The sequence below is a fragment of the Somniosus microcephalus genome, chromosome 3 (assembly GCF_052327205.1).
Source record: "Somniosus microcephalus isolate GS21.2 chromosome 3, FLI_Smic_1.0, whole genome shotgun sequence".
Lineage (NCBI taxonomy): Eukaryota > Metazoa > Chordata > Chondrichthyes > Squaliformes > Somniosidae > Somniosus > Somniosus microcephalus.
The window spans coordinates 303,158,795-303,175,537 of record NC_140989.1 but is presented as its reverse complement, the minus strand read 5'-3'; the positions used below and the strand labels follow the sequence as shown (position 1 = coordinate 303,175,537).

The 16,743-nt window shown below is 40.7% G+C and overlaps 1 protein-coding gene across 3 annotated transcripts in view; it reads left to right on the top strand.

The window, feature by feature from the left end:
- tm2d1 (TM2 domain containing 1) overlaps window positions 1-16,743 on the top strand; it is a 98,767-nt gene that overhangs the window by 11,537 nt on the left and 70,487 nt on the right. For all 3 annotated transcript variants that reach the window (XM_085982865.1, XM_085982867.1, XM_085982868.1), the window contains one exon: window positions 5,434-5,525. In XM_085982865.1, the coding sequence (XP_085838991.1) occupies window positions 5,434-5,525 (92 nt within the window). The remainder of the gene's footprint in view (window positions 1-5,433; window positions 5,526-16,743) is intronic.

The window sequence follows — 16,743 nt, the reverse complement described above, 5'->3', positions numbered from 1 at the left end:
GAAATTCCTCCCTTTCTCTGCCCTTAAGACAATCACTGCCCCATTCAATATTGGGGTAGTTAATGTCTCCCATTATCACTACTCTATAGTTCTTGTACCTCTCAGTAATGTCTTTGCAAATCTGCTCCTCCATCTGCTTCCCATTATTTGGTGGCATGTGAAATACACCAAGTAGTGTAATAGCTCCTTTATTGTTTCTCAGCTCCAACCAAATAGATTCTGTCTTTGACCCCAAGGACATTCTCTCTTTCTAGCACTGTAAATCTTATAGAAGTAAATTAAAGAACAAATATTATTGACTTTAGTAGCTTCTTGGCCATTTCTGTTGATTATTTGAATACTTTTATTTAAATGATGAATTCTTGTGATCTCTTTGGGGTGCTGTCTTGGAAGAGTTATTAAAGTTGACAGTATGAGGGAGCTGAAATAATCTCAGCTGATGGTCATTAACCCAGTCTTGTCATTTGCTGTGAATGTTGGTTCCATTACAGTATGCTGACTGGTTCAATAACTTCAGGTCAATTACCCCCACTGGTGCCATCAGTACTTAATTTCTTTGAATCCATCTCAACCATTTATTGTATTGGATTTGACTGGTAACTTTTGCCACTGTTAGCTGATTAAACAGACCATGATGCTCCACAGATATTGGCCCGTTATTCCCAATAGGAGGCTTCCTGCGTGCGGATGCCTCCTATCGGGAAAAAATCGACGCCCTTACCTGGGGGCTCCCGAGGTCCAGACTCTTCCGATCCTGGGCCTCTCCACGACGAAATGCGCAGGGGCGCATGCGGTTTGCAAACGTCCCTGGGATCACGTGGGCTAGGCGAGCCAATGAAAGAAGGGTATCCCCCTTCATACTTTTGACAGATAGACCTGTCAAAGTATGAATGGGGATCACTGAAAAAAGACACTAAAACATTAAATCAATTTTTTAAAAACCATCATTTTTTAAATGAGTTAAAATTACATTAAATTAAATATTTTAAACAATTTAATTTTTTGAAAAAAATAATTGAAGTTTTTTACGGCCTTACGCATGCTTTTACCAGGCGTAAGATTTTTAATTGATTTCAGCGGGTGGAGGTTCTGCAGAAAACGGAACTCTCCGCCCGCAGAAGCCCTTCTCCAGGGCAGGCGTCTGATCTGTCAAGAGCATTTTTGACAGATCAGGCATGCGTTTCGCATGCCTGAAACCGGCATTTCCGATGTCCCTACGGGTGTGTACACAGCTTGTGCACACCTGTAGGTATTGGAAAATACGGGCCATTATGCTGTAATATTACATCATGGAATCAAATGCAAATTTATATCCATTTCCAGATGTGTCTGGTAGGAGACATTTCTTTCCAACTCATGCTCACAGGGTTGCAAGCATAAGGTAATTGGGTTGATAAATACTCCACTTTAAATGTTTCCTTAATTGAGTATTGTATCCAGTTTAAAAAAGAAATGTAGGTACTAATAAGCTATGAAGCATGTATAAAAAAACATTAAAATTCTTAGTACAGTGAGGTAAGTTTACTCTCTCCAGGAATGCTCATGTGCTATGGTGAAAATTCCCAAATTAGTTTTTTTTTAAACTGATACTATTTTCTACACTTGTTTCTGTTCCACACGTCTTCCATAACGACGAGGATGGACCAGAGATCTGTTCTCTGGCCTCTGCCAATGCTACTGTATAGCTGGCATTCAAGAGGTGCATGACAGTGACTTGGGGTGAATAATTCATTTTTTCTTCTTTCCCCAGTTGTGCAGTTGAATCTGTTTTCCGCAATATGTTGTTTATCAGAAAAATAAAATCCAAATCAGTTGTTTCATTTCTCAAATCGTCTGGATTTAGAAAGATATAAAATTGAAATTATTGCAAGTTTTCCATGTCCTGTTTCATGGAGAGCACACTTAAGTTGGGGCGGGGGGGGGGGGGAAACAACCCATGATCTGTTAGATGTCAACTTGTATCTCAATACTTTGGATACTTTGTGGTGGGAAACCTGGGTATAGTGAAGTCAAGAGGCAAGTCTCAAGATAGTAAAAATTGATGAAATTAAAAATGCAGTGTTGCAAATGAAGATTGTGACCCTGGACTGCCATTTTCATGCAAGGAAATATGACCACTTAAGTCACTGGCAGTCACATACAAATGATAAAACACTTCCTCACAAATGAGATTAAAATAATACTTCACAATTATCTATCGAGGATTGTTTCCAGTTTAAAAAAAAAAAAAATTTTTGGAAACCATACGCATGAAGTTTTTATAAAAGCATATTCTTAATACTGTCAGACAGTTTTAACTCCTCTACAGAAATATTGATTTGCTCTGTTGAAAATTCCTAAACAAAGATTTACATTTCTAACTGATTTTATTATTTGCCCTGATTAAGTCTCTGCTGCACATACCTTCCACAGCCAAAAGGAGGGACCTGGGGTTTGTTTCCAGAGCTTTGTGGCTGGATTCTAGGAGGTGCATGATTATGACTTGGGGTGACTGATCCTCTTATTTTTATTTTCCTTGTTGTACAGAAGCCCTTAGCTTCTGCTTCTGGCATGATCTGTAACTCACTGTGGAGGAAATGGAGACACAGTCCCATGTCCAATCAGTCCATGGCACAGTGCATTGAAGTATCAATCTGCTATCCCTGGCAAATAGGTTTGGAGAAAGAAAAATTATGCTGTTCAGGTGTTCTAATTGACTGCAGAGCTGGTTAAAATGTTACTTTAAAAACATGTTGCAGTTGATTGAGAATCTAATTTTCCATTTTAGATTGAAATGCAGGTTTTGTAAATACTGGCCTTATATGCAACATTGTGATTTATAACATTTTATTTCCTAGCAAAATATGAAAATTGTTTCAAATCAACATTGAAATTATATTAAGATAATTCAAAATATACAAGCAATAAAATTATGTTCTAATATTCTGTGGTAATATCTATAAAAGATTATTTCTGTGCCATTGATTTTACTGTTCATACATACAAATATTATAAACCATCTCTGCAACATAGTGATAACATGGTTCACAGCATATGACCAAAGAGCCTAGAATTAAAAAAGTGCCAACATTGCACATTTTAAATGGAAGCAAGAGTTGCCTTTTTAATTCAATATTTTCAAAATAAACTAAGTGTAATCCAACTATTCACATCCTGAAAGATGTCCCAACGTTCAGAATCCCATTTCAGAGACATGCTAACAAAGTCTAGGTCTAATGCTCCTTATAGTTCTGTATATTACACTCTTTATAGTCCATGTATGTTGCATTCACACGTGAAATGATCAAGCATAAGATGGATATTAAAACATTTTTTTCCACATGCATAGTAATTTTATGATGAATTGTTCTGCTCATCAAGAAATGTCATTATTGGGGAAAGGAGCACTATTTCACTTTGTTACCCATTGTTTGTGTTGAGCACTCCAAGGTCAGGTACAGTACATAGCCAAAATAGTAGCAGACCACACCTTGATTACTTTGTCATGTTCTGGTCGTTGAGAAATAAGGGAGACACTCAAATGCTGAAACCAATGTGGAGAAGAACCATGAGGCTGATTGCTAGTGTCAGGGTTCTGAGTAAGAAGGAAGACTGGTGAGACATGGGCATTTCAGCCTGCCAAGGAGGCATATATGAACATATACTAAAAATGACACAGGAAGAGACCTACTCATCCATCCAGCCTGTCCAAAGCAGTTGTGCATCACAATACGTACACCCCCCTCCCTACCCAGAAGCCATGTAATATCCTACAAAGGACAAAAAACCAGACAAAAACTCGGACCAATTAGAGGGGGGGGGGAAATCTGGAAAATTTCTTTCTGATCCCCTTGGGTGATCAGAGCTAGTCCAAAAGATCACACTGGCCCTGATTAAAGTTACCAGGTGCCTGACTCCTGTACTAGCCCAGAAACCAGTCCAGCTCTCGCTTGAAGGAAATCAGTGAATCTGCATTCACTGCACAAGCAGGGGGTCCACTGTTCTCTGGAAAGGAAGAAGCTCTTAACATCTAACCTAGTTCTGCCCTTCCATAACTTGAGTGTGCCCCTTGATACTCTGTCATCTCAAGGGCAATTAGGGATGGGCAATAAATGCTGGCTTTGCCTGCGATGCCCACATCCCACGAACAAATAAAAAAAGTTGAAACAATATTGTCAATTGTCTCTCAATATGAGAGGTGACAGAGATATACTTCTGGGCAGAGTGGGTGGAGGTGAAAATCTTGGAAACATTTAAGAAACAACCAGTTGTGACAATGAGGGGAGGGGTGGGGTGGGTGGGGAAGTGTAGGGTAGTTCTGGATGGATGAAATAAGATGGGTTAAATCGCCTTCCTCATCCGTAAGTATCTTGTGGTCTTGTACAGCATGGCAAGATGCAGAATAAACCTTCATCTACTCGGCTCCATGAGTGTGTTGAAAACCCTGTCTTGGAAGAAGGTCAGCTTATTAACAATTCCCATACTTCCCACTTTGTGTCCTCTCTGACTAATATTGTCAAGTTGTGTGGCGCAGTTTTATGCTGTAGTGCATTCATTCATTCATTAGAAGGTGGATTAAGACTGTCTGAACTAATTTCACTTTCTGGGTCTACAAATAGCTGGCAGAGAAGGGAGGTTTTCTCCCAACAATTTGTGTAGGGTTAAGCAAAGAGACCAGAGGTTTGAAAACTCTGCTAATTCACCGAGGAGGGGAGAAAAAAGAAAAATTAGAATGTAATTGAGACTGAAACACTACAAGTGGAGTAAAAAGAACTGAGGAGGGGGAGCAAAGCACATTTGAGAGACAACAAATAGAATAACATAGGACCTGGAGTTCTGGTTGTTAATACTTTGTAACTCACATCCAGCTGAGTCAATGTTCATGGAGATTCTGCAACAAGCAAACATCTCAAAAAGAGCCTGCCCTGATGATTCCATCTCTAACCTGGATTGTCTTCCAAAACCACTTTGTACTACTACTTTCTCACTGCCTTCAAAAGCCTCCTTAAAAAATGACTTTGATTTACTACCCCCCCCCCCCTCCCCAAACATTGCACTCCAACTCAAATTCCTGTAACACTAACAGAAATGCTGGAAAAACACAGCAGGTCAATCTGCATCTGTAAAAATAAAAAGGCATTTTAAGTTTCAGCTACAACTAATTTCCTTTAAATCATGCTTAGTGTCCACAACTGTAATAGTAGTAGGGCTGTAATTATGAATTTAGTAATATGGAAGACTGGATCGGTATCCTTCCAGCCTGTAGTATTGCATACTGGTGCTCTAATGCACTGTACAACTGTGCTACCTTACCACATTTTTTTAACTGGAAGAATACAGAGGTTAAAAAGTTCTAAGTACAGCAGAATGTTTCTAGATTCCACTTAATCTGTGGTTACTGTCTCTTCAGTCAAGGTGATTTTCATTTTGACATTTTTTTTTCTTTTGTTAAAGAACTGGTTACTCATATAAAGTGGCGGTGGCTCTTTCCTTATTCCTTGGATGGTTAGGAGCAGACAGATTCTACTTGGGATATCCAGCATTGGGTAAGTATAATTTAAATGTTTTCAAATCCCATGAGTGTGTCCAGGAGTTGAATGCTTTTGTAACATATTAGGCACATAATCAGGATGGCAGGATAATTAGCCGTTTCCATGTAGACCATAAGGATGCTGATGAAAAGACGAGAATTCCAAAGATTGTTATTATTGCACAATATACCCCAGTTATACCGGGACCGGGATTCTAATTCTGGGCTAGTCTGCCTTTTGATTCTAAATCGGCAAAATTGAACTTGAGAAATGGAGAAAATAAATGGCAAAGCACGTACAGTTTGCATCAGAATGCATGACATTGTACCATTGTGAGATACAGGAATCCCGCCCCAACCGCGGTTTTGCCATAGGATTTCAAGTATACACGGTTTCCTCTCTGCGACAGCTTTTGCCAATCGCGGCAGTGAATTTTGTGTATACGCGGTTTTAAATTTAGGATTAAGGTAAATAACATGATTTTATTGCTTTTATATTCTCTTTTATTGTGTTATTTGAACATTTATACTGTATTTGCCAACCGCGATTTTACTAACCACGGGGGTCTTCAGGGACGTATCCCCCGCGGTTGGGGAGGGATTACTGTATATCCCAAGGTGCATGATCCAGGAAAGAAAACAGCTTGCAGCTACATTGCTAGTGGGTATAGCACAGATCAGACTTGTAATGGTGATACTGCACCACGGAGATTGAATTTGGACTAATTTCAGAGCATCTTAGTTTTCAAGTGTATTATATAACTAGCTATAAAACATAATTTAAAATTTAGTAATTTGTTTAGATTGTTTCATGTAAATAATGTAAAGGGATATTATTCAGTATTAGATGTTGGTGTGATGGACATAGCTATGCTCTTGGAGAACTGGAATTGAATGCACATTTGTAATAATATCCTCAATGTATATGTAGATCCTAAAACAAATGTAGAAAGATCTTCATATTCATTGAAAAGATTAAGTTATGCATCTTGTCAAAAGTGGACACATTGCGAAGTAGTAGCTACCGCAAAAGTAAATGCTTAAACCCTCCAATGTTGTAGTCTTGTGCATTTGGTTTATGAAAGCATTCTTTCAAGTTTCAGCATATTGATGGTTTCACCGTAATGGCTGATTCAAACATATTATACACTGGACAGCAGTAGGGTTTAGAAATGTTATGCAATTAGCCAGGCAAGTCAGCTAAGCAAACAGGCTGGTAGACGCATCATTTTCTGTTTTGTCTTGTTTATTTGATGCAGATTTTCAACATGTGGGATTAATTTTGACCAGATAATTCAAATACAAAGTAGACTTAAAACTTCCAAAAATATTTGCATATGATTATGTAATTAAAATAAATGTTATGGGGATAAGTACTTTGATTACAACTGTACAGGGTATTGGTGAGACCACACCTTGAGTACTGCGTACAGTTTTGGTCTCCTTATTTAAGGAAGGATATACTTGCATTGGAGGCAGTTCAGAGATGATTCACTGGGTTAATTCCAGAGATGAGGGGGTTGACTTATGAGGAAAGGTTGAGCAGGCGGGGCCTATACTCTTTGGAATTTAGAAGAATGAGAGGTGATCTTATTGAAACATATCAGATACTGAGGGGGCTCGACAAGGTAGATGCAGAGAGGATGTTTCCCCTCGTGGGGAAATCTGGAACTCGGGCACAGTTTTAGAATAAAGGGTCACCCTTTTAGAACTAAGATGAGGAGGAATTTCTTCTCTCAGAGGGTTGTAAATCTGAGGAATTCTCTGCCCCAGAAAGCTGTGGAGGCTGGATCATTAATAAATACGTTTAAGGTGGAGATAGACAGATTTTTGCAAGATAAGGGAGTGAAGGGTTATGGGGAGCGGGCGGGGAAGTGGCTTTGAGCCCAAGATCAGCCATGATCTTATTGAATGGCGGAGCAGGCTCAAGGGGCCAAGTGGCCTATTCCTGCTCCTATTTCTTATGTTCTTATGAATGTATCCTAAAAGGGTATGATCACCTAGTAGTTATGGTTGTGGCAAGAAACCCAGAAGTCGTGAGATCAAATCCCAATAAATCCGCTAATTTGTGGGCTAGCTGCTGGATTGTCGTAAAAATCCAACGGGCTAATATCAGCAAACGGAATCTACCTCACCTACGCAGTCTGGCACCAGTCCCACATTATGCGGTGACTCTTGATGCCCTCTGAGTAGCAAACCATATCATTGTAAAACAACTGCTTCAAAACAAGAAGAGTGACTGCACAGTCCTTGTCACAAAGCAGTCTCATTTTTACAGTGAGGGCACCCTCCATTGTGTAGTATGGCACTATAGCTGTGCCAGGTGGGACAGACTAAGAACAAACAGGGTACTTAGAATATCATAATATGATTAGGCAGAGTCAACATGGTTTTATGAAAGGTAAATCGTGTTTGACAAATGTATTCGTTTCTTGAGGATGTAACTAGCAGGATAGATAAAGGGGAACCAGTGGATGTAGTATATTTGGATTTCCAAAAGGCATTTGATAAGGTGCCACATAAAAGGTTGTTGAGCAAGATAAGGGCACATGGGGTTGGGGGTAATGTATTAGCATGGATAAAGGATTGGTTAACAGACAGAAAACAGAGAGTAGGGATAAATGGGTCATTTTTAGATTGGCAGGCTATAACTAGTGGGGTGTGGCAAAGATCAGTGCTTGGGTCTCAGTTATTTACAATGTATATTAATGACTTGGATGAAGGGACCGAATGCAATGTATCCAAGTTTGCTGACGATACAAAGCTTGGTGGAAAAGTAAGATGTGAGGAGGACACAAAGAGCCTGCAAAGGGATATAGATAGGTTAAGTGAGTGGGCAATAAGGTGGCAGATGGAATACATAAGAACATAAGAAATAGGAGCAGGAGTAGGCCATTCGGCCCTTCAAGCCTGCTCCGCCATTCAATGAGATCATGGCTGATCTTCTGCCTCAACTCCATTCACCGGCCCTATCGCCATATCCCTTGATGCCCTTGCTAGTCAGAAATCTGTCAACTTCTGTTTTGAATATACCCAATGACTGAGCCTCCACAGCCCTCTGGGTTAGAGAATTCCAAAGATTCACCACCCTCTGTGTGAAGAAATTTCTTCTCATCTCAGTCCTGAATGGCCTACCCTTTATCCTGAGACTGTGGCCCCTGGTTCTAGACTCCCCAGCCAATGGAAACATTCTCCCAGCATCCACCCTGTCAAGCCCTGTAATAATGTTGTATGCTTCAGTGAGATCCCCTCTCATTCTTCTGAATTCAAGAGAATACAGGCCTAGTTTACTCAATCTCTTCTCATACGACAGTCCCGCCATCCCAGGAATCAATCTCATGAACCTTCGTTGCACTCCCTCTATGGCAAGTATATCCTTCCTTAGGTAAGGAGACCAAAATTGTACACTGAATGCGGTTTGAACAGAGTGCTGGAGTTGGGTGAGTGAGGGAGTCTTGACTGTTTTCTAAAAATTAAACTTTTGTTTGTTTCACATTTACTGAGTATAATGTGGGGAAAGTGAGATTATTCACTTTGGTAGGAAGAATAGAAAAACAGTATTTTTTAAATGGTGAGAAACTATTAAATGTTGGTGTTCAGAGAGATTTAGGTGTCCTCGTACAGGAAACACAGAGAGTTAGCCTACAGGTACAGCAGCAATTAGGAAGGCAAATGGCATGTTGGCCTTTATTGCTGGAGGGTTGGAGTACAAGAGTAAGGAAGTCTTGCTACAATTGTACAGGGCTCTGGTGAGACCACACCTGGAGTACTGTGCACAGTTTTGGTCTCCTTATTTAAGGAAGGATATACTTGCTTTGGAGGCGGTGCAACAAAGGTTCACTAGATTGATTCCTGGGATGAGAGGGTTGTCCTATGAGGAGAGATTGAGTAGATTGGGCCTATACTCGCTGGAGTTTAGAAGAATGAGAGGTGATCTCATTGAAACATATAAGAGTCTGAGGGGGATTGCCAGGATAAATGCTGAGAGATTGTTTCCCCTGGCTGGAGAGTCTAGAACTAGGGGGCATAGTCTCAGGATAAGGGGCCGGCCTTTTAAGACTGAGATGAGGAGAAATTTCTTCACTCAGAGGGCCTGGGTGGGAGGTGGGGGGAGACACAGTACAGCTGAATGACTGACCGCAACTTCAGGATTTCTGCGTTAGGATGCGCATGCGCTAAATCCTGAAGTTGCGGTCAGTTTCAAAGAGGTAATAATTATTATCCACCGCAAATTCCGGGCCATTGTTACTGCCATGTGTATTTCAACTTCCATATTTTGTTGGAAATGTTGCATTTAAACAAAACTGGAGCATTCAGTTTAATTGCACTACTACCAGTGTTCCTTCTTAAATTTGCAGGTTTGTGATGAGATTTTTGGATAAGATTGTGTTTGTCAAAACAGATATCACTGGACACAAAATCATCTTTTGTTTTAATTAATTGGGAAGTTATTGTAATCGGAGCCTATAAGCTACAGAATTCATCACCATTATTATAAATAGTTCTTTATAATATGGGCCGAAATGGCCTCTATCTGCACTGTGGGGTTTTTGTGATTGTGAAATATTAAAATTGCTTTAAAAATCTGTTGGAACATTTTTTTCAAGTACGTTTTTTGCGTGTAGTTAGATTTCCAGTAGGTGTCGACATATTAACGATGTTACTTCCTTTGGCCTTGTATAGAGTGGTTGCTGGAGCTGTTAAACACCGTTGCTTTTGTTTGCCTAATTTGACTAATTTGCACCATGCATCTGTACAGTATGTATGTATGTACAAAGTGCATTTTGCATTTAGCACATTTTCCCTTCCGTCAGCATTATGCAAAGCATAAATTTTAATAGTTCAGACACACTTTGTGATGTCTGCACTGAGCAATCCAAAATAGCTACTTTTGCTTTCAGGTAGGCAGAGAAAACTGCAAGTCTGCCTTGGACCCCAGCTATTCACAATATATATCAATGATCTAGACAAGGGAACTAGATGTAATATCTCCAAGTTTGCAGACGACACTAAGCTGGGTGGGCGTGTGTGCTGTGAGGAGGATGCCGAGAAACTCCAGTATGATTTGTACAGGTTGGGTGATTGGGCAGAAGCATGGCAGATGCAATATAACGTGGCTAAATGTGAGATTATCCACTTTAGTGTCAAAAACAGGAAGGCAGATTATTATCTGAATGGCAATAGATTGGGAGAAGGGGAAGTGCAACGAGACCTGGGTGTCCTTGTGCACCAGTCACTGAAGGTAAGCATGCAGGTGCAGCGGGCAGTTAAGAAGGCAAATGGTATGTTGGCCTTTGTAGCGAGAGGGCTCGAGTACAGGAACAAGGATGTCTTGCTGCAGTTGTACAGGGCCTTGGTGAGGCCACATCTTGAGTATTGTGTGCAGTTTTGGTCTCCTTATCTGAGGAAGGATGTTCTTGCCATGGAGGGAGTGCAGCGAAGATTCACCAGGCTGATACCTGGGATGGCAGGAATGACCTATGAGGAGAGATTGGGTCGATTGGGCTCATACTCGCTGGAGTTTAGAAGAATGAGAGGGGATCTCATTGAAACTTATAAAATTCTGGCAGGACTGGACAGACTAGATGCAGGGAGGATGTTCCCGATGGTTGGGGAATCCAGAACCAGGGGTCACAGTCTAAGGATAAGGGGTAAGCCATTTAGGACAGAGATGAGGAGGAATTTCTTCACCCAGAGAGTGGTGAACCTGTGGAATTCTCTACCACAGAAGGCAGTAGAGACCAATTCATTAAATATATTCAGGAAGGAGTTGGATATATTTCTTAAGGCTAAAGAGATCAAGGGATATAAAGAGAAGGCAGGAATGGGGCACTGAATTTGGATGATCAGCCATGATCTCATTGAATGGCGGAGCAGGCTCGAGGGGCCGAATGGCCTACTCCTGCTCCTATTCTTCTATGTTTCTATGTTTCTTCCTCATAATGTGCACAGTTTCTCAAAAGTTATCCCTGTACGAAGGCTCACAGAGCAATCGGGCCACTACAGCATCTGTCAGTTCAAGTGGCCCAGAGACAGGGTAGACAGAGATGTTTTAGACTAGATTAAGAATGGACACTAATTATTTAAAGATAAAATAAATATATTTTTACCTTGTAGAATAAAGGTACAGGTTTATCGATGTTAGAGAATGGAACATTTTTCCACCTTTTGCATCCAATGTTGTTGGGTTGACTAGATGTAAAATAAATTCCTTTGCACTGCTGCGGTGGGTTAGATATTAAATAAATCTCCTTTGCACTGCTGCAACAATGCACCCTATTTCCCAACTTCAGAATAGCAGTCTTGCTGCATTAACGATATATCCTTTTGCTACACCAGTTTCCTTAATGAACTTTTTAGTGGGTTTGCTAGTATGTGGGTAATTTTATGCTATTGATTCCTGATGTCCTGGAGTTAGATAAATGAAGTGTAAACTTGCTACACTTGGGACCTTCAAAGCCATCATAGAAAAGAAATTACATTCCATCAATGTTGTCTGGATTTGAGCCAAGGTCCCAGAGGTGAAAGGGTAGTACTGAATCACCCAATCCATTTTACCCCCTAAAAGCACAAAACGCAAATAAATAAATAATTAAAAAAAATTAATTCAGTGTGTGTAATGCTAAGTATAACTTTGGTATTATTTTTGGCAGTTTTTAGTTTTTAACTAACAGTATTTTGGAATTGTTAGAAAAAGACTTCTAGATTATAACAGACGATTACAGCCAGAGCCTGGACATTCACATAATTTGACATGTGAGTAAAGGATGGGGCACACAAAATAACTGATACGCATAGTAAGTTGCGCTTAAAGTTTACAACTGGCAGTCTAGTATCTGGAGAAGAGTTAGGTTAGAGAGGTGATTAAAACATTTGGGCCTAGAAATTCACTATGGCCCCACCAGCTGCCTAGCGCCCAAAAATTAGTGCTGGGCGGGAAGCCTATAGCGATCGTCAGATATTCATTGTTAGCGCCCCAATTCGGAAGCGGGCGCTATACCAGGGTGTGCCCGCCTCCGCTTGGTGCGCTGACACTGAATATCAGCGCTCTTGGCGCCGCTGCGCCAGGCGCTGCGCAGCAGCAGGCTGCGGTACTGCAGGCCTCCTCCTCTTAAGGGGGAGCTGCCTGCAACGGGGAGATCGCCGCTGGATAGTGCCGGCAAATGAGCCCGGCACCACGGAGAAGTGCCGGGCTTGCGGAAAGCAGCCGGCAATGCCGCGGGGGGGGCGGTGGTGGAGGAGGCCGGGGAAGGAGGTGCGGGCAGGCGGCCGCCACAAAAGCGGCCGGCCGCACCTTCCGCTTTAAAGCGCCCCACTAAGGCAGCAGGACGGCCCCGTTTTCTGGTCGCTGTTTGCGGCTGCTTCGGAGGAGGCGGCCGCAACTAAATATGGGGATCGGCGCGGTTTCGGGGCGGAACCGGGGCACTGCGCACACCGATGACGTCATCGGTGCCGGCGCAGCGCTAACGGCTACCGCCGCCAATACCGCTGCGCTGAATATCTGCGCAAACTCATTTTTGGCGCAAAATCATCCTTTAGGCGTTAACTGGGCGCAAAGCTGGCAGCGCCTTAATGAATTTCTAGGCCTTGATTTTTTAAACGTATATTGCTTACTAAATGTGGCGCAGCAGTTACCGTGAGCTCATAAGAGACAGCTCTGTGAAAATGTCTATACGGGTGATACAAGGCCTGTTGATTACATGAACAAAGCCAGGCCATGGCACTGTCAGTAAAAGTGAAGAATGCTCAAGCTGATACAGAACACAACAAATATGCTAAATATACAAGAAGTGAGAGTAAGAAAAGTAGAAAGAACAAGTTGAATCCAGCAGGGCAAATAAGAAATGTGGGAACACCGAGACATGTTTTACTATAAACTGAAATAACTTAGTTAAATTATTAATCTAATATGGGAATGTATTTAACCTGTGATAAATAGTGCAGGTAAATTCAGCTCTGCCTTATTTGGGTTATATTTCTGAGCAAAATCTGCCCCTGGCCTTTTATGTTCATGTTGTCAATGTTCTGTCAAAAACTGAACAACTATATCAAAATAAATTTGCAGCACTGTACTTTGCTCATTTTGGCTAACTTAATTCCAACAGTTAATGTATTTAATGTTCTGCCAATTATGTATTTGAAAGCAGTTACCCAACATATTATTCTCTTGTATGTTTAGCTGATTTTAATAGATATTAGTTTTTGTAAAACATATCTGACTATTTTGTGTTGACTAATATTTGATACTTGTACTTGTACTTGAGCACTCTAAGAACCCAGCATACATTACATTAAGAGGACTACTTCGTAAATTGTAAGCTTTATTATCTTATATACCAAGTGCATTTACAATGTACTTGCTCTCAAGTATGTGTGAATGTTTATGTGAAGAACATATTTTAAGTTAATCATGAACATATTATAAATCAAACATGAACCAACATGTATTATACATAAAGCAACCACAAAAGGCAGAGTGTTGGATTTAATGCCATTTTCAATCTTGCTTGTTGTGTATTAAGTCATACATTTACTTTGACTCCTATCATTAATATTTGATTGATTGAATTTTTTAAAGAACAAAGCTAAAATAATGTACTGGGAAAGACAGAACTAAACCTGCTTTCCTGAGCGCAGAGATAGTTTTTTTTTTGCTTATTTTTTTATGTTTCATGCCAAATTATAATTGGAACACCTGGTTGCCTTGTTTAATTATAAACTTGTTACAATTAAAGTACTGTTTTCTCTTTGAATGGTGTCACAGTGTTTCCTGTGAGCAGACCCTTTTCAACTCTTTCCCCCCCCCCCCCCCAAAAAAAAAATGCGGAAATGTACTTCTTGTAATGTACCGTGGCCCAGCAAGTAATCCAATTTTGATAAATTGTTTACTGGACTTTAGATGGGCTACTATCTATTAACTTCACTCTTGGGTAAATGGAATATTACATAAGAATATAAGAAATAGGAGCAGGAGTAGGCCACTCATCCCTTAGACCCTGCTCCGCCATTCAATATGATCATGGCTGATCTTCTACCTCAACTCTACCTTCTCGCACTATACCCATATCGCTTGGTTCCCTTAGCATCCAAAAATCTATCGATCTCTGTCTTGAATATACTCAATGACTGAGCATCCACAGTCCTCTGGGGCAGAGAATTCCAAAGATCCACAACCCTTTGAGTGAAGAAATTCCTCCTCATCTCAGTCCTAAATGGCCGCCACCTTATTCTGAGACTGTGACCCCTAGTTCTAGACTCCCCAGCCAGGGGAAACAACCTCCCAGCATCTACTTGTCAAGCTCTTAAGAATTTTATACGTTTCAATGAGATTACCTCTCATTCTTCTAAATTCTTGGGAATATCGGCCAAGTCTACTCAATCTCTCCTCAAAGGACAAACCCCCTATCCCAGGAATCAGTCTAGTGGCCCTCACTGATCTGGACCTTTAGTAGGCTAAAATTATGCAGTATTTATTGAAAAATTAAAGATGCACAGAAGTATCAAGTTAGGCTAACACAAAACACAGATACTAAACGTTGTTACAGAAGTCAGAGACTTCAAAGGTTTCTTTACCTTCTTGAATTTTGCTTTTATGAAGATGAATATGCTTTGTTGAATAAAGTTCTCAATCAAGCTCTGTGAGAAAAGTCTCCAATTGCTGTTCTGATGAGTCTGAAAACATTCTTCTGAGCTTATTCCATTAAAGTATCTGATATACCTGTGGCACTGAGAGAAATAACTTGCATTAACATAGTGCCTTACATGGTCTCAGCATGTCCCAAAGTGCTTTACAGCCAATTAATTACTTTTGAAGCATAGTCACTTATAATGTAGGAAACATGGCAGCCAATTTGCGCACTGCAAGTTCTCACAAACAGCAATGTGATAATGACCAGATAATCAGTTTTTAGTGATGTAGATTGAGGGATAAATATTGGCCAGGACACTGGGGAGAACTCCCCTGCTCCTCTTCGAAATAGTGCCATGGGTCCTTCAATGTCCACCTGAGAGCAGACGGGGCCTCGGTTTAACATCTCATCCGAAGGATGTACCTTTGAATTGGAAAAGCAACAGAGATACAGAGAGAGTAATAAGGGTATTAAACGAACATGCATTAGTCATCATTTTCCAAAGCTCTCTAGATTCATAAATTGTGCTTTTGAATTGGAAATTGGAAATATCACTCCAAGGAGAGAGAGAGAAACCAGGTAACCACAAAGCTGTCAGTTTAGCATCAGTTGTGGGGTGATTACTGGAATCTATCATCAGAGACAGTGATTCAGCACTTGGACAAATGTCAGCTGATCAGAGAGAGTCAGCATGGATTCGTTAAGGGTAAATCAAATCTGACTAATTTAGTTGGGATTTCTTTTGAGGAAGTTACTAGCATGGTGAATAGCAGAGTATCTTTGGAATAAAAAACAGAAAATGCTGGAAATACTCAGCATTTTCTGTTTTAATTTCAGATTTCCAGCATCTGGAATATTTTGCTTTTGTATGAGTGTCTTTTGATGATGTCTATACAGACTTCCAGAAGACATTCTATAAAGTTCAGCATAAGAGATTATTAGCAAAAATGAAGACATGCAGAATTGGAGGTAACCTTGTGACATGGGTTGGTAATTTGTTGGATGATAAGAGAGTAGGGATCAAGGGTTTGTTCTCTGGTTGGCGGGATATGACAAGTGGTGTTCCCCAGGATTCTGCACTGGGGCCTCAGCTTATGTAAATTACTTAGATAAAGGAACAGTGAGTTGTATATCCAAGTTTGCAGGTGAGATTAAGTTAGGAGCCACAGTAAATTGTGTGACATAGAAGATAGGAGCAGGAGTAGGCCATTCGGCCCCTCGAGTCTGCTCCGCCATTCAATGCAATCATGGCTGATCATCCAAATTCAGTACCCTGTCCCTGCTTTCTCCCCATAGCCCTTGATCCCCTTAGCCATAAGAAATATATCTAACCCCTTCTTGAATATATTTAATGAATTGGCCTCAACTGTCTTCTGTGGTAGAGAATTCCACAGGTTCACCACTCTCTGGGTGAAGAAATTCCTCCTCATCTCAGTCCTAAATGGCTTACCCCTTATCCTTAGACTGTGACTCCTGGTTCTGGACTCCCCCGCCATCGGGAACAGCCTTCCTGCATCTAGTCTGTCTAGTCCTGTTAGAATTTTATAAGTTTCAATGAGATCCCCTCTCAACCTTTTTGGTTGGGTAAGGGATATTCAGCAGTGA